The sequence below is a fragment of the Megachile rotundata genome, chromosome 4 (assembly GCF_050947335.1).
Source record: "Megachile rotundata isolate GNS110a chromosome 4, iyMegRotu1, whole genome shotgun sequence".
Lineage (NCBI taxonomy): Eukaryota > Metazoa > Arthropoda > Insecta > Hymenoptera > Megachilidae > Megachile > Megachile rotundata.
In genome coordinates, this window is record NC_134986.1 from 13824807 (window position 1) to 13843503 (window position 18697).

Here is an 18697-nt window from a genome sequence, read left to right on the forward strand (position 1 = left end):
GTCCGCGTCATTCCACAGGCAACCTCTTCGACCCGTTTCATCCCTCGAGATGCGATCGTGTCGACAGGTTTCCTAGTAGACTTTTTACGAACCTTTTACACCACGATTATTCTTTGATTTTTTTTTATCTCGTCACGCGAATATTTTGTAGTTGACTTTGTTACTTTGTTACGACCGCCCCTCGTCGTTGGAAGAAACTACCCCCCCGTTTGCTCCACGATTATACACCTTCCCTTTTCTTTTTTTTTTGCTCTCTACACGTATATTGTCCACATGCGCGTACACATAGAGGCACACTTGTCTATTTTTTGTGAAAAACTCCCGTGTCTCAGATTAGTCTTACCCTTTACTTTTACCAGTAGCAGTTACTTTTTTGCGTTCATGTATGTTTATTGTAAAGTTGTCCACGTTTACTACCTATTAGCTAGCTCGTTATTATATATATATACATATATACATACACATATATATATATATGTAATTTGATAGGTATATGTATACGTATGATTCGTATACACCGTTCATTATTACTTGCAAACTCGTTGATATTATTATTATTATTATTAATTATTATTATTATTAATTACCATTAATTATTATTATGTCATTATTATTATCATTATCGTTACTCTTTTAATTATGAGTGCAGTGGTCGCAGAACCGTTCGTAAAAACACGCATATCAATTTGAAGAATTATGTTCTTTTTCTGTATATTGAATTGTAAGCAAAAACTGTTAATATAGATTAAAGCGTTTTTTTGTTACAAATTTGTGGCGGACGGTTCTGCGCGCTGGTGCTTGATTTTTTTTTTCTTTGCCTTTCTTAAGTGATTCCGTACTTATTGTTCGGAGAAAACGCCAACGATTTATCATTTCTTTGTAGAATTGCGTAATTTACCCTTGACTACAATAAATTATTGTCATTACCCTTTGTGTTGTTTGCGTTTGCCGCTCCTTATCCCGTTCTTGCGTTCTTCGCTATTCTTATTTGATTTTCTATTTCCTTTGTTCCCTTTCTGCGTACGGTGGCCACGAAGTAGTATGATCTCTCGTTGCGAAATTAGTGGAGATTGTAGAGAAATTATTTGAAAGAAGTTTCTTTATGATTAAATCAGAGGTACTTTAAAGACTTCACTTGAGTACACAATTGTGGTAATCAGTTGTAGTACTCTTTAAGTTGAACTTGATGGAAAATATCTTTATATACATACATATATATTAATATATATTATGTATATTAATATAATTTACTGTTAGGTAAATTCATGTAAATTTTCAATCTGTAAGATTTTCGTGTAAACTTTTCTGAAGTTCATTATGTTTTTGTTGTTGGGTAGATTGTGTATTTTTATGTATTAAACAGTAATGAATTAATTGTTGACAAATGTATAAGAATTTAGTAGATGTTCAAAGTATGTTATGGTATGTTATGTCACTTTATATTTAACTACAAGTATATGTAGTATATGAGACATATACAAGCACATGTAACGACAAGTAGCTACTTTATATTCAGTAATATAACATGAAGTTTAAATAATTTGTATACAAGTATATATAACTACAAGTAATTTACTTTATACTCAGTAGCGTAACATCAAGTTCAGTTAAGTTATATACAAGTATATATAACTACAAGTAATTTACTTTATACTCAGTAGCGTAACATCAAGTTCAGTTAATTTATATACAAGTATATATAACTACAAGTAATTTACTTTATACTCAGTAGCGTAACATCAAGTTCAGTTAATTTATATACAAATATATATAGGTACAAGTAATTACTTTATATTCTGTAGCGTAACATGAAGTTCAGTTAATTTATATACAAATATATTGTATAGGTACAAGTAATTACTTTATATTCTGTAGCATAACATGAAGTTCAGTTAATTTATATACAAGTATATATAGCTGCAAGTAATTACTTTATATTCTGTAGCGTAACATCAAGTTCAGTTAATTTATACACAAGTATATATGGCTACAAGCAGTTACTTTTTGCTCAATAACGTAACATCAAGCTCAGTTAATTTATATACAAGTACACGTAACTACAAGTGCTTACTTTATATTCAGTAAAATAATATCAAGTTCAGTTAATATACAAGTACATGCAACTACAAGTGCTTATTTTATATTCAATACAAACATCAAGTTCAGTTACCTTATTCAGGTAAATTCTTAAAGTATCCATTTTGATAAATTTATCTGAAGATTAATGAAGAGAACTACCCCTTTGTAGCCACCTTCGCAACTTCCCCCTTTTTCCACCCCCAAAGACACTGAATTGGATAAACCGTAGTAGAGAATTATTATGATCCATACACGTGTACGTGTGCGCATATCGATTACTTTGGTTGATGATGACGCGGTTCCGCTTGTGTCGTCACGGTAAGTGCTGTATTTGTTTCGTCGCTATAGCTTTCGCCTTTCGTTCTCTTTCTTTCTATTTTTCGTTCACGGTCTTATTTAGCCCGTTGCTTGTTCTCGTATTTCCTTGCCCTCCCCCTCGTGATTTGCGACGCGTCGCTGCTGTAATATTTTCCAGCCGGAAATAGAGCGTGAAACGATAAACTTCTTTTTCGCTGTTTCTTCCGGCCAGACAGAGAACGAGGTTGTGTCGGCTGGACGGAAGGGTTCAAAAGAAAAACCCTTCTTCTTCTTTTCATATTTTTTTTTTTTCGGAGTCATCGTTCTCCTGTTTCTTGTTTTATTTTGCGCTTTCGTGAGTCTCGACGAGGGAGAAAGCGCTCGCTAGAAGTAGGCTAGCGTTTGATAGTAGTACGGTAGTAGACTGTGCAAGTAGACTATACACGTAGAACTATCGTAGAGAAGTAGATGAGAGGTGAAGAAAAATCGAGGGCGTCTCTAGTTACCTTTCCCTCCTCTTTCTTCCATCCTCTTTACTTTTTACTTATCGTTTCTTTTTCACTTAGTTCTTAGGCCTTAACGAAATTGACCCTTTAAGTGCGAGTCCCCTGCTTCTTCAGAACATAATATGTTTCTTAAAATTCATGTAAGTATACGTTCATCCTTAAATGTCTATAAATTCGAACTGTTGAAGTTGCTGTTATAAATTGAACATATTTGTGCATTCATGAATTTGGAAACGTTTAAACATTTATGTAAGTACATGTTCATTTACTGTTTGTGTTCTTTAAGAGATTGTATGAACTTGGGTTAAATTGAAGTAGTGTAGTATACAATTGGTAACTTGTACATAATTGTTTAGTTAGTGTATAGAGTAATTGATTAACAAATTGATTAACACATTGACTGCTGAGTGTGATCAGTGTCATGTTTTTAATACTACAATGACTAACTTCAAATTTAAAAAATGAATGAATATAGGAAACTAAAATAGCATGCAATATTTTATATCCTAATGGATGTACATGTTTATAAAAATTTTTAATAATTTTTGTAATTAAAAATATAAAATTTGTACACTCAGTATTGACACCATGTGAATACATAAAAAGAAAAGAAAATGTTAAATGATATTAATATTACAGTAATTTTTACAAGGTCTATGTTCAATTAAAATTAAAGAACACTGAAATGAATTTAAAGAAATTAAAATATAAATTATTGTAAAATATTGAAACTTAAAAATTGATTGAAATTATAATGATTACTGTTATATAATGATTGTTAAGCACTGTAATAGTCAATGTGTTAAAAAGAATAACCAAAAATTTTTTAAATAAACTTTTCATTTAAATTGTCAAGAGGTACGTGCCTTCGATAATTCTTTTAATTCTTCCACGATAAAAAATGAATAGTAAATAAATATATACTTGCGTAATTGTTTATAAACTACTGTTATATGAAACTTTTAAATCTGCTGTGTTTTCTACGTAAATTGCAAATTGCATTGTCATCTTACAGAATGCATATTACGAAATTAAAATTAATCAGTTCTACCTTGATATGTACATATTTGGTTTTTCATAGTTTTCTGACTTTTAGAAAATGAAGAGTCGTTCTGACTAAATAAAGTAGCTTTATTCTACTGTGACTCTTCTGCTTAATTTTTGAGAATAAGAAATTTCGAATAATTATTCAAACTCGCAAAATTAAACAAAATCAACCAAATCAATTGAGTTCACACAGCAAAGTATCTGCAGAAATATAACCATTACATATTGGATGAACAAACAAATTAAGAGTTACATCAATGTGCAGAGATGAAACGTTACAAAGGAAATACTAATTCAGAAAAATCCAATCAAACACATAAAAGTCAAATGAAATAAACTAATAGAAAGCGATCACTAAATGAAATCTACTTTAATAGCTCAGAAAGTCACAGGTCGTCGTAAAATGAACCTTGAGTAAAATGCTCAGCACTTTCAGCACCGGTGCTTTAAAACAGCAGTCCGGAATGGTGGAGTTTAAAGTAGATGAAATCCAATCTTAAAAGTGAAAAGACAAACTTTAAATATTTGACCTAGTCACAATCCAGCAAAGTTAATATTATTACAAGAGTATACAAACTGTTTGAATACTTCATTAAATAATTGTTACTTCGTGTTGTCAACTCTCTTTAAATTTCGAGATGTTTAAAGAGTTTAGTCAGACATTAATGCTTGTTGGAGTTATTTTAGTAAATAATGATGGGAGAAGATGGAGATTTATAGATAATATTTTATGGGAAATATACAAATTTAATAGGGTTAAGGAAATGGGTAAATAGAAGTTTAGAGAAGTAGTTTAGAGAAGTGGTAGCACCACAAGGTAGTACAGTGACGACTCAATAATTATCTACTTTCATGATTGTATAGATGGATCTTGAAGATGAAGATTCATGCATAATATTATATAAAAAATATACAAATTTAATAGGGTTAAGGAAAAGGATAAATAAGGTTTAGAGAAGTGGTACCATCACAGAGTGATACAGTAACGACACAATAATTCTTTACTTTCATGATTGCATAGATGGATCTTGAAGATGAAGATTCATGCATAATATTATATAAAAAATATACAAATTTAATAGGGTTAAGGGAAAGGATAAATAAGGTTTAGAGAAGTGGTACCACCACAGGGTGATACAGTAACAACTCAATAATTCTCTGCTTTCATGATTGTATAGGTGGATCTTGAAGATGAAGATTCATACATAATATTATATAAAAAATATACAAATTTAATAGGGTTAAGGAAAAGGAGAAATAAGGTTTAGAGAAGTGGTACCACCACAGGGTGATAGAGTAACAACTCGATAATTCTCTACTTTCATAACTGTGTAAGTGGATCTTGTCAGAAGATGAAGATTCCTGCATTTGAAATATAAAGTCCTGACAAAATTAATTTGTCAATCATCACTTAATTTGTTATGCATTATTAGTGCAAGATAAACTTGCAGATATTCATTTATTGTCTACCTATGAAGTGAATTGAGTCGTGTCTTGAGAATTCTATAAGAGCACTAACTCCTACTAGAGAATTAAGTGACTGCTATATCTTCATATAGCTATACTCCTATATTGTTAGCAAGTTCATCTCTGCACATTAACAACCGATTCAAATTTACTTTACTGCAAAGATGTCCATAGTCTCTACATATGTCACATATGGCACTTAAAGGGTTAAGAGTATACCAAAAGCAAACACCAAACACGACCACCGAACACTGTAGGACGATTTCAAAGACCCCGAAGACCAGCCCCACCTATCACGGTTAGTACTGTTCCCCATTTAACAAAACGTGTATAAAACTTTGTCAGCATAATTAATTTTGTGTAACTAACAAGACGATAGTACTAATCGTGATAACAAAAGGGTGAAAGACGAAACGGACAATGTATGATATGACGGACACTGGAGACGGTTGAAGAGGACGATGTCTTGTCTGTGACAAGACGACACCGGACGTCTCTGTCTCTTTCTTGACCCCTGCATGAAACCGATTAGGATCGGGCCAGAGCGATACGGACGAGGCGATGGCGACGGCAGCTCTTCTGCGGAACAAACCGAGTCCCGGTTCCACCACCTTGGAGGACGTCCTTGACTCCCTCCTTGGGCTGCCATCCGCGTCGCGTACCCCGAGTCCTGGGCCAGGTCCCGTCGTAACCGGCACGTCCGCCACCATGCGCCATCGAACTAACGTCGGCCAGGCTAATGCGAAAGCCGGGAAGAGCTGCAGCGACCTACGCCAAGACCTCCAAGGTAGGAGGACTATGTAAGTTTTCGTTCTGAGGCAGATCCTCTCGAGGGACTCGAGAGAGCTCAATCAAACCAATCTACATCCCTCCGACAAATTTGTATGTATCCATACGGGTGTATGTGCGTATTCGTGTCGTGTGCACGAACACAGTGTGGTTTTCGCCAAACTTTTTATGTAAATTTTGATTTTTGATAGCACAAGATCGGTACTGAAAGATCGGTACTGATGATAAAAGATAGAGACGTGGATAAAGTTTTGTTTCAGTAAAGGAGTATTGAGCAAGTCTGTACATTAGGTCAGTGATGGATAATCAAGGTTATAGATGACTTTGACAGATTTGATGACTTTGACTTTCACTTTTTAATTAACAATTCAAGATTTATAGTCTCTTTTTATTTAAAGTTAGAAGATTTGATATAACTATGTCTGTAGATGTATACAGTTTAAAACATTCACATAATGAAATTGTTCAATTATAAAATTAATTGAATTTTAAATTTCTAAATTTATGATTTATTTAATTTGTGAATGAAAAACAAGAATAAAAAAAATGAAGAACTTGGAAACTTGTCAATTTGAAAGTTTTGAAGTTGAAGTATTAGATCTGCAATTTCTATATAAGTACTATGCATCGTTCAGGAAGAATATGTCGGTAAAAATTAAAAATTTGATCAGCGCCATCTAGCGGAATTTGCCCAAACCTTGCTCCTGGTAGCAGGATCGCAGGAAAGCGAGGAGGTATCCGGAGTAACAAGAGGTTTCCCGCGCAGCGGCGCGCATGCGCGGTACAGCCAGACCCCGCCGGCCATCCAATATGGCGTCCGCCATTACGAAACAAATTAACGATGCAGAATAATTAATTACACATTTTATAAGCACTATCTATGCACTTTTATGACTGAACAGTAATTTCTGGATTTTTATCTATTTTCTAGTATAGTATTTGTTGAGATATTACTTGAAAGCAGTTAGTCATTAATAATTATTAAGGTGAATAATTTCAGTGCGAGATTCTGTTAACGAATTTAATATGAAAATGTTAGGAAAGGACTGGAGTTAATTTCTCAGTGATAAATGTGTATAAATTGTACTGAGAAAATGAATAATTAATAAATAAATATATCGTTAATTTGGTGTACGCTGTGACGCCATGTTGGACGCCATGTTGGAGCGGGGGTGTGGTACCGCGCATGCGCGCGGCTGCGCGGGAAACCTACTCCGGCTACCTTCTGCTACTCCGGATACCTCCTCGCTTTCCTGCGATCCTGCTACCAGGAGCGAGGTTTGGGAAAATTCCGCTAGATGGCGCTGATCAAATTTTAATTTTTACCGACAGATTCCCGAACGATACAAAATATATATTACTGTATAGTCCTATATAGTACTTACACAGAAATTACAGATTTAGATTAAGTTAGGTTAAATATTTATTCTAATAACAATTTTAAGTAAAATTCCTTACAATTAAGCCAGTTTCTATTATTATAGAATTGATATGTTAATATTTATGTAGTGAAACCACACTGTGTGCCTATGTCAATTTCGATATGTAAGCCCCGCTTGCGTTTCTCTTCGCCTCGTCGCCACTCACCCCTCAGTCACATACCATCCCTAACTTTCTCTATTTCTCTTTCTATTTTGTATGTATATATTCGTTTCTACCTTTCAGTTCTCTATCATTTAACAGACGGTGTTCGCGTTTCAAATCTTCACAAAAATATTTTAATTTTATATTTTTTTAAGTATATTACTTATAGACCTCGACACTTAAATTTATTTCAAAAATCATTTTGAAGCACAATTACTTATTTTTTTTTTAAATAATCTCACTTTACTGACATATTAAACAATAGACTTACTACTAAGATAATCTAGTTTAAATCTTATCATTTTAATTTAAGGAAAAGTTTGTCAAAGCCTGACACACACATTTTTTGTAATAAAGAGATATGACAAAGTGTAGTTAAATGAACACATTTAGACTTTTGTTCTTATCAATTTTGTTTAGTATGTTGTATAATATTATAGTTTAGCACACTGGATTTTTTTACAACATTACTGATTGCTCAAATATTCTTGCACAAATTTTCACAAGTTCTTTACGTGACACTTCAAACTATTTCGTCAACAGAGCTCAGAAACGTTAGCACCGTCCTAAAACACGATGCGACAGTACCATAATCGTTACTGTCGCATCGTAGAATCAGCGTTCGAATATCCGTGAGACTCATAATCGAGCACGAATCGGACGACTATAAAAGAGCTGAAAAATGCGGTCGGTCGAGGAAGAAAACGCGACCATCTTGCACGTATCGTTTCCATTTACGTTATTTTACACCTTTGCAGAGACGAAACGGCGTCTAAAGTTCAGGGAGGAGACGTAGCGTCTCGTTTCCCCTGAATTCAGACGTCTCTCGATGCCACAGACTAATCAGATCAGAGACGTGCCGAATAAAGCCGATCTGGGAGCCTAGCCGGAGCTAATTACGATTAACCACCACGACCGCCGAAGACGCGAAATCGTTCTAACGCAAAATATGCGAAATTCGTAAGACCTTGTTCTTTTGTTTTTCTTTTTTTTTTCAGCCAACTTCTCTCTAAAACTTTCTTTTTCACTTTGTTTCTGTCGTTTCTTGTCCAGTTCGTTTGCAGTTCCATTTTTCGCACGACCGAAAGCTTCTTTAAAGGCACCCACGGGAGGCTGATCTATCGTCAACGGACACATCCGTTTCCTCTCTCTCTATCTATTTCTCTATCTATCGTTCATGCATATACCGTACGTGTGTGGTTCACGATAATCGATCAGGCATCTAATCGACTTAACAACACTGCGATCACGAGGTCCACGGGTATTATCATTTTCATTTTCATACACACGATGTCGCTTACATTCTCACGCTCCACTATGCTTCGATACGCTCGGTAGAGCTGCTGTTATCGATGGATATCGAAATTTTATCGATAGTTGTCGTTAAAGTGTAGAATGTAACGCGTAATTTTAACGAGTCCAATTTGGGGTACGACAGATTTGAAACCTTGTCCAACTGAACCCAATTTAACTGGACCCCAACCTACTCCCTCCTAAGTTAACCTATATATATCCTATAACATATCCTATAACATAACACGTTTATTAAAATTATGCTTAACATTCTACCCCGGTCTGATATTTCAACGCTATGCATGATATCATAAAATATCAATAAGATATCGATAATCAGCACCTCTAAAGCTCGGTTGTACCTCCGTTCTAAACGTTTACGTTCTCGAAACGGTTTAGAAAGTGTCTGACTATTTCCACAATAGTCTCATAGAGAAAAAGACCGTCAGACAAAACAGGTACAACCGAGACCAGCCACACGAATTCCCAATTGGCACGATCGCGTACTGACTGTCGGTAAACTTGGCAAATGTCGCAGAGTCCGCTAGAAGCGTGATGGACGTGCAAGGAGCCTCGTCGGAGGAGCGCAGCTCGTACTACGTTGGCGAGTTGGTGCGACGAAAGAGCGAGGGCAGCGACGCTATACCCTCGAAAACGGGGGCGATGCAGTCACGGGGTGGTCCGTTACGTCACCGAAGAGTATCGTTCGACAACCAAGAGTCGAACGGTTTGATGAGCGGTAACGCCATGGAGAAGATGGTGCGCTGTCGCAACAACAAGTGCAGCAACACGGCGACCCTGGCCGAGGCTCGGAAGAGCTACAAGAGTTGCCACAACTGCACCTGCCTGTACTGTTCGCGAGAGTGCAGGAGGGCCCACTGGCAGCGTCACCGGAAGACCTGCCTGCACTCACGGGCGGGCAGCCTGTGCAAGCAGGTGTTGTCGTCAGCGAAGGAGGATCCGATCAGTCTGAAGCACATCTCGGCGTTGGCGCGGCGCGGGTACGCGTCCCACGGCCGCGGGGCAGTCAAGTGCTTCTTCTCGAGCCCGGAGTCAGCGGAGAAGTTCATCGCGAACGGTTTCGTGGACCTGGGCGAGCCGACTTACGTGAGGTGGTCGGACCTGCTCGCCAGCGAGATGGGCGTAGAGCTGTACGCCGAGGTGATCAGGCTCTGCAAGTCGTACAACCCGGAGACCAGGCTGGTGCTCTACGTGGCCGTGTGCGTGGTCAGCGAGGTGCCCACGAGCGGGGCGGTCAAGTGGGAGCGGCAGCTGGTGTCCAGGTGCGCCAAGATCCACCTGGACTCCGCCAGCAGACAGCACACCTCCTCGTCCTCCGCGTCCCCTCAGGGCAGGCAACAGTCCACCTCCCCCTGCAACATCACCAGGGAGATGGAGTCGCCGGAGATGCTGGTGCTCACCTCGCTGCCCGGTAACAACGGGCAGAACACGCCCAAGAAGATCAGGGAGATCAGCTTCACCAACATACAGAGGCAACTGAAGCTCAGAGGCGTGTCGCTGAGGAGACACTTCCCGCAGGTGTACAGGAAGCTCCGAGCTTACGTGGACGGCACCGTCGACAAGTTTGCTCCGGTTACCATCTATCCCAGGGACCAGGCGTCCGGCAAAAGCTTCATGTGCATCATTATGCTCGACGTGGAGCCAGAACGCCTCCAGCTGCTTCCTACGGACTCCTCAAGGGTCAGGACCGTCGACATCAGCGTCGAGCAGGAATGAACGTTCATCGGGGACGAGTTCTTATTCGCTTGAATGGTTTTTTTTACTCGATTAGGAAGATTGATTCGTAGGGATATGGACGGAGTACCTTGCGTGGGACTGCGAAGGAAATGGAGAGAAAGTATGACCGTCTTGCGAAGACGGTTTACCAAATCGAGGGAGGGTGGAATACTGCGAAGAGATTTGGGGTCTGATGGACTCTAGTTCTTAGATGCGTATGCTCGCGTTTTGGGTTGGGTAGCGATTATCTTGGACGATGTTGGATTTCATTATGTTGATGGTGGGTGGTACAATTAACGAGGTACAACGTAGGCTTCCTTTAGACGCGAGTTTGGAACACCTCGATATTCGCTCTAAAATGTTGGAGATCTCAATCTAAGAATTTGAGAATCGTTTCAGAATTCTTGAACTGCCAAATCCCAGACTCCTAAATTCCCAAACTCCCAACTCCATAAATTCGGAAACTGACGAAGCCTATCAAGGAAGCTACCACCAACGTAATGAAAGACAATACTCCAATAACTAGGAACGAAGCTTCTGAATGCAAGCTAAAATGGCGTTCACTTTCAGCGTCATGATGCAAGCAATGGTTTCCGTGGGCATTTAACGAGCGTTTGTCAACGACAACTGATGAACATCAGTTGTCGTTCGCGAGCCTTCTTCGTGAACCTTAGAGGTACTTCTAAAGTCGCTTCGATAGATCAAAAAAAAAAATAAAATAAAACTCCTCGATTTGGTTGTTACTCATTGTCAGATGTTTATTAATTACATCGATCGTCGAACGAGTTAACAAGCGATCGTGATAGAACAACGGTTCCTATCGGCATTTAGACACTGAATTGACCTTTTATCTTTGTAAGTCGTTTCGCGACGTTACATGTGTTTCTACGTTGACACGGTGAGTGCCACAGTCGAATGTGTGTATCATTTTAGTTTAGCGCGCTATTAAACGTTTACCTACCATTCTTTACATTGTTTCGTTATCGGTGGCCATAACAGTGGACTTTTACAAATACTTTCGAGGTAACCGCTGCTCTAACGCAGGCACGACTGAGTGGTGACATTGCCGATTACGGTTGGTTTGTATACCATGGGTTACGTAGTATACATATTGGCTCTCGTTATATTGCCGTCGATGGGCAAGTTTCAAAGTTTAGGGAGGTGAAATTGTTGGGTGAGATGCGGAAATTGGAAATTTAAGAAATTTGAGGATTTCAGGTAGAAGGGTTGAAATAGTTGAAAGTAGAAATTTGGGAATCTGAGGATTTGAATTTTTGGGATTTTTTTAACTCGAAAATCATTAACTTAGAAATTTCTAAATTTCACGTATGAGATATACAGGGAGTCCCACAATTATTATAGGTCCTTGGGGTGGTAGATGACGCGATTCTGAATAAGATTTCCCTTTGCAGAAATGGAGTTTGAAGCTTCGTTTTTTAATTATTAAGGAAAAACGCGGAGTAATCCTTGCACTCTGATTGCTACGCGTTAGATTACCATGTGCTGGATTAGTACGCGTTGGTTAACTACGCGTTAGATTACCACGTGTTGGATTATTACGCGTTGGTTAACTACGCGTTAGATTCCTACGCATAGTATTCTCACGCGCTGAATATCCACGCACTGGATTACTACGCGTTGCATATCCACACGCTCGATTACTACGCGTTGCATATCCACACGCTCGATTACTACGCGTTGGATTACTACGCGTTGGATTACCACGCGTTAGATTCCCACGCGTGGCATTACTACGCGTTGAATATCCATGCGCTGGATTACTACGCGTTGCATATCCACACGCTCGATTACTACGCGTTGGATTACTACGCGTTGCATATCCTCACGCTGGATTACTACGCGTTGGATTACCACGCGTTGGATTACCACGCGTAGAATTACCACGCGTTGCATTACTACGCGTTGAATATCCACGCGCTGGATTACTACGCGTTGCATATCCACACGCTCGATTACTACGCGTTGGATTACTACGCGTTGGATTACCACGAGTTAGATTCCCACGCGTAGAATTACCACGCGTTGCATTACTACGCGTTGAATATCCACGCGTTGGATTACTACGCGTTGCATATCCACACGCTGGACTACTACGCGTTGGATTACTACGCGTTGGATTACTACGTATAGGATTACCACGCGTTGCATTACTACGCGTAGAATTACCACGCGTTGCATTACTACGCGTTGGATTACCACGCGTTGGTTAACTACGCGTTAGATTACCACGCGTTAAATTCCCACGCGTAGAATTACCATGCGTGGCATTACTACGCGTTCAATATCCACGCGCTGGATTATTACGCGTTGCATATCCACACGCTGGATTACTACGCGTTGTGGTACTCCGCCTTGGATTACTACGCGTAGAATTACCACGCGTTGCATTATCACGCGTTGGATTATCACGTGTTGAATAACCACGCGTTATCGAAAGCTGTCATTCTCGCGTCTGCGCATGCGTAATCCTCACGCTCTAATTGCTCCACATTTTTCCTTAACACTAGAACTACCAATCAGTCAAAATGACTGGTTTCAGATTTCTCATTTTATATTACATTATTGTCATAATTTTATGGAAATGTCTGTCATATTTTGTTGAGGTAAAAACTAGTTCTATATGTTACTTGATGCTTTAGTATTCATTTATTTCCCTTTTCATTTTATTTTTCATTCTTCGATAAACGAGCATCCAATGTCGGTAGTTCTAGTGTTAATAATTCAAAAACGGAGCTTCAATCCCCATTTCTGCAAAGGGAAATATTATTCAGAACCATGTCAGCTAGCCCCCGTTTCAAGGACCTACACTTGAACTACCTACTCTCTACCATTGTGAGTCACCCTGTATATGTTTGATGTTAAGCAGTATCGAAGTTGTAGAATAAATAAAGGCAATATGTTGAACATGTCGGTCGTGCCGGCTATAACCATAAACCTTTGGATCGCTCGAATGTTCGACGAGTCGTTCTCGAAAGTAACGACGAGGGAAATATCTTGTTGTCCTTTCGTTCGATTTAACGTAGTTACGGTTGTATTTTTTGAATTTTATCCTATATATTATATACATAAAGATTAATTGGTCAGACCGACTCGAGCGTTCTATTATCTCGAGTTAGCCTGAGTCCGTGAAATGGCGAAAAATCCGGGCATATTTGCGGGTTTCAAAGTTCTCCTCGAAAATCGGAAATTTTCGAACCGACTAGCGGCCGGTGTCCCTGAAAGTAGACTTTCTACCGAGTAATCGTCGAGCTCAAAATTCGATCACTACCGTTTCCACAGACGCGATTATTGTGCCAAAACGTAGACAGTTACGAGTTCCTGGACTGCGAACAGATTGCTATATCTGCACGGATCGCGATCGTAGCAGGAACGATGGATGCTTTACAAACATCTCGTGGACTAACTTCGTGGCAACGAGGGACTACTGCTTTCGATAGGAATTTCATTAGAGTCCTCTTGTGTTCCTTTCGGCTATTTAATGATGACTGTCATTCGAACAAGACTACTCAGCTTTTAACGATAAGGAGACACGCTCGGAAATTGTATAGTAAGGGGTACAGCGTGGTTGTAAATGTGTACTTCGTTTATCACACTTACTTACAAATATTTAATTTGTTACTTTCATAATTCACAGAATTATTCTTGTGGTCATTGTAATTTTTTATACGTGATTTTATGAGTAAAAATTGAAGATATACATATGATTTGAAATTGGGAATTTTATTTTCATTTGGGAACTTCTTTTAATTGTTAAGCGTTCTTCTAATTGAGAGTACACGTTCTTGTAAAGTTGGAATGTAATCTTTTATTTTGTATTTCTATGAATTTTTAGTAATTTTTATTTTCTAACTGTCAATATTGTAAGAGTATAACATTGTCAATTGTGTTAGAAATACAGATTTCTGCAAGTACCATAGTAAAATCATTCAAATCCTAAATTCGAATAAAGCAGAATTGCATCAAATTGTTTATTTTTATTTATTTAGTTGACTTAATTATTTAAAATTCATCTGGTTGTATATTGTGCAAAATAAAATTACATTTTCTATGTTATTATAAAGATAAATAAAATAAAGACAGTAAATTTGTTGGAAGAATTACTCATTTCAAACAGTCGCTGTTAATTAAATTGTAAATAAATTTATGTGTAACAATTTTGAACTCTGTAATTGCAGTCTAAATATTTATATACAGTACTATATCTAAAGACATTTACAACCACGCTATATTTCTGCAATGACACAAGAAATTGTTTCAAGCATGAAATAAATTTCTTGCAGATCTTGTTAAACTTTACGTTGAAAATTCGATTGGTTACTTTGTTAAAATAATATTATTTCTTTCAAATAATGTTACGAAGCTCTTTTAATGTTCAATTGAATTTCGATTTTGCGTCTGTAAGTAAATACATACAAATCGTGATCAATAAACGGTAATTAATTGAAATAGAACAGGATTAATTTCTCGGTAAGGTAGAACGCTGTTCGCTATTCTGTTCAGCGAATTATGTTTCTAAAATTGAATCGACGAAATATTTAACTCAATGCTGAACGCAATCGAATTCATTCCTTATTAAATTTATTTCACTTTGAAATTGTTAATTTTTTAAATTTTATTAAATTTCAAATTTTACCTTGCAACGGTGTTGAAAATTATTTGAACAAATGGCAATTTGTTTTTTGTTAAATTTGAAGTTTAAAATTATTTAAACTGTGCTGATCGTTCGAATAATATCCAACACCGATTATATTCAATATTTTAATGTCGATTATATTCAATATTTTAATGTCGATATTATTAAATATTTTAAAGTCGATATTATTAAATATTTTAAAATCAATGACAACAAAAACGATGTCAAGAATTAAACGAAATCCGTGATAATATGTTAAAAGAGAAACAATAATAGTGCCAATGGTGGAGTTCTTAATCTCGCAACGCTCAATAAAGTATCTTCTTTTCACCATGTAAATATCAACCGAGAACAGAGATTTCCAGAATTTTTTAACCAGCGATTATTTATCGATTCTCTCATAAAACACGTTCTATGGAAGCTTTTCAAAAGGAGCTTGCAAACAGACTTAGAAATAAAATTAGTACAACTATCTCAACTCCTGTAATACGTATTTAAGTACTGTAACTCTTTCTTGGTTTCAGTAATAGAAGAAAATATATTTTCGTTCCAATCAAATTTATCTGCTCAGCATGGAACGTGTCGATCTTTCTTTGAATTAGGTGATTGCAAAGGTTTTGATACATTTTTTAATATTATTCGTGGAATGTTGGAAATTTATTGTTAGAATTATTAATTATTTTTTGGGATATTTTTAATATGGAACTGAACAGAAAAATACAGTAGAAAATTTCTTTTAACTTTTTAAAGAGTAAGATACATATGAAACTAACACATATGAAATGGATACTAATAACACATATGAGATTTACTTATATTGCACATGTCATTATGTACTGTTTTATATACTAATTTTTATGTACTAATTTCTTTGTTATATTTTGCAATTGTTTTATTTAATTATCACCCACTTAAAGTACCTACAATATTCTTACTTACAAAGTTACACCATTTTGTTTTCTAACCTCAAACAAAATGAACTTCATAAAGGTTAATATTTGTACTAATGTTAACACATTATGTTTAATCATGTTTAATTATATACTAAATTTTATATGATGTTCAATAATTAAAAATTGTATTAACTCTCCCTTATTAAATGTTCATATTTAAAATTGATTTAAAAAAAAGATGAAAATTATTCAATATCAAAATTATGCTTTTATTGTATGTTCTTTAATATTCAATACCCTTATTCATTTCTTATAACTTCAACAAATATCTTGTTACATTTTTGCATTATTAAATATTGATTTTTATATTCATTTTTAAATATGTATTTTTTCATTCATTTTTAAATATTGATTTTTATATTCATTTTTAAATATGTATTTTTTCATTCATTTTTAAATATGTATTTTTACATTCATTTTTAAATATGTATTTTTACATTCTTTTTTAAATATTGATTTTTGTATTCATTTTTAAATATGTATTTTTACATTCATTTTTAAATATTGATTTTTACATTCATTTTTAAATATGTATTTTTGCATTCATTTTTAAACATTTATTTTTACAGTTCAATTTTAAACATTCATTTTTAAATATTGATTTTTATATTCATTTTAAAATATTTTTTATTTGAAGATTTTTAAAATTGAACACAATACATGTAACATGTCTGAAGGTTCATAAAATGGCGAAAGTAAAGAGCTTCATTTAAAAGATTATGCAATGAATGATCAAGCAAAAATTGTATCAAGACTTTTGCAATGACCTAACAAAACAATAAACTTTAAATTATCAGATGGTAATCAAAAGACTTGGAAATCCACGTTACTTCGACAAAGTAATTTCTAGTGCCAATGGTAGTATCCCTGATAGCTTCTGTCGAGGGTCAAGCAAGGCAATTTGATAAAACTCGAAGGATATTATTCTTGTAACCGTGCTACGCCTTAATCGAGACGAATCGCAGAAGCCGATTTTTGTACGATTTGATGTTGCATCTGCTGTACACCTGGAAATTATCGCTATAAAATATAGAGTACACGTGTAACAAACTTGTCACTTTTCATTTATAATTATTATTTCCCATTTTAGATAGTTTTACGATTATTATATTTTCAGAAATATGCTTCATTGCAAAATAAAAACATCTAATCATTCTGTGTTATAATCATTAACGAAATTATAATTGTATATTAATTATTGTCAATCCTAATTATTTGTTAAAATATAAAATTAAGTATGTGAAATTTTTATATTATTCTTAATTCTATAAATATTTCTATAAAATTAATTTACAAGAAAGAATGATAAAAGTTTCTTGAAATAATTTTTAAAAAACGTCAACTTTTATTCGACTTTTGTATCGAAGATGTAGCAAGTTTGTATAAACCTTGGTTGTGATAAACAGACATGTATTTAAGTTTGTACAGTAGAAGTTTGTATTTAACAAACCCGAAGGATTAGAGTGCTTGTGAGAGAAAGAAAATGAATACATAAGAATGCTGCCCCGAATACCGGTTAGGTATTCCCTAAATAGTACTAGAATACCTCTAAATCGAAATTAGTAACGTTTGTATGTATTAGTTTACCAAATTCGATATTTCACTTTAAAAAAACTTTAATCGAACATTTGTTAAAAAACTATTTGTTGGATAACGGGTCAAGTGAACTTTACAAGTGTAATGAACGAGATTGTCATCATTATTTTCCAATAAAATTTGCTTATAAATGTATACATTTCGATTAAGAATATATGACTAGTATCGTTAAAAAGGATTAATTGTTTACCCAGTGTTTTTAAACAAAATATTCTCGAGTTTAAACTCCTTCGACTAGAACCTATAATCGTTTCTTTTTAAACTATACCGAAACGTATAGACAAATATTCAAAATTATTATCTATCTCCTCTATTTTAAATGAACAGCTCAATCGAACGAGCGATTAGGCTCGTGTAGTCACTTTGAACCTAACGTTATATCGTTTCAACGTCTATTTATCGGTGCTACCAATGTGCTATCATTGTTTTCGTATCTGTGTATGTCTGAATTTTTCAAATAAAATGTTAATTTTATTACAACCTTCCTCTACTTTATACCTCTGGTAAGTTTCCATCACTAATATAATTAACAAATCTGTATTTAAAAAAAAAAACCTATATATAAATTAAAATAATTCTGTCGAAGTATATGGTCTTTAAAATCAGAAATAGATATATATTATACAGGGTGTCTCACAAGTAGCGTAAGTCCCTGAAATGGGGGATAGCTACCTTGATTCTGAATAAGATTTCCC

General features: G+C 35.6%; 1 protein-coding gene across 8 annotated transcripts in view; it reads left to right on the forward strand.

The window, feature by feature from the left end:
• The window catches only part of LOC100883400 (uncharacterized), a 109829-nt gene extending 92373 nt beyond the window's left edge, over positions 1-17456 (forward strand). For 4 of the 8 annotated variants that reach the window (XM_076530395.1, XM_076530399.1, XM_076530396.1 and 1 more), the window contains 2 exons: positions 5929-6183; positions 9601-17456. In XM_076530395.1, the coding sequence (XP_076386510.1) occupies positions 5929-6183; positions 9601-10799 (1454 nt within the window). In that variant the 3' untranslated portion in view covers positions 10800-17456. Of the gene's footprint in view, positions 1-5928; positions 6197-8527; positions 8730-8822; positions 9010-9600 lie in introns of those variants that run through there. The other 4 variants (XR_013037795.1, XR_013037796.1, XM_076530400.1 and 1 more) reach the window with 4 other exon arrangements.
• The last annotated feature ends 1241 nt before the right edge of the window (positions 17457-18697 follow it).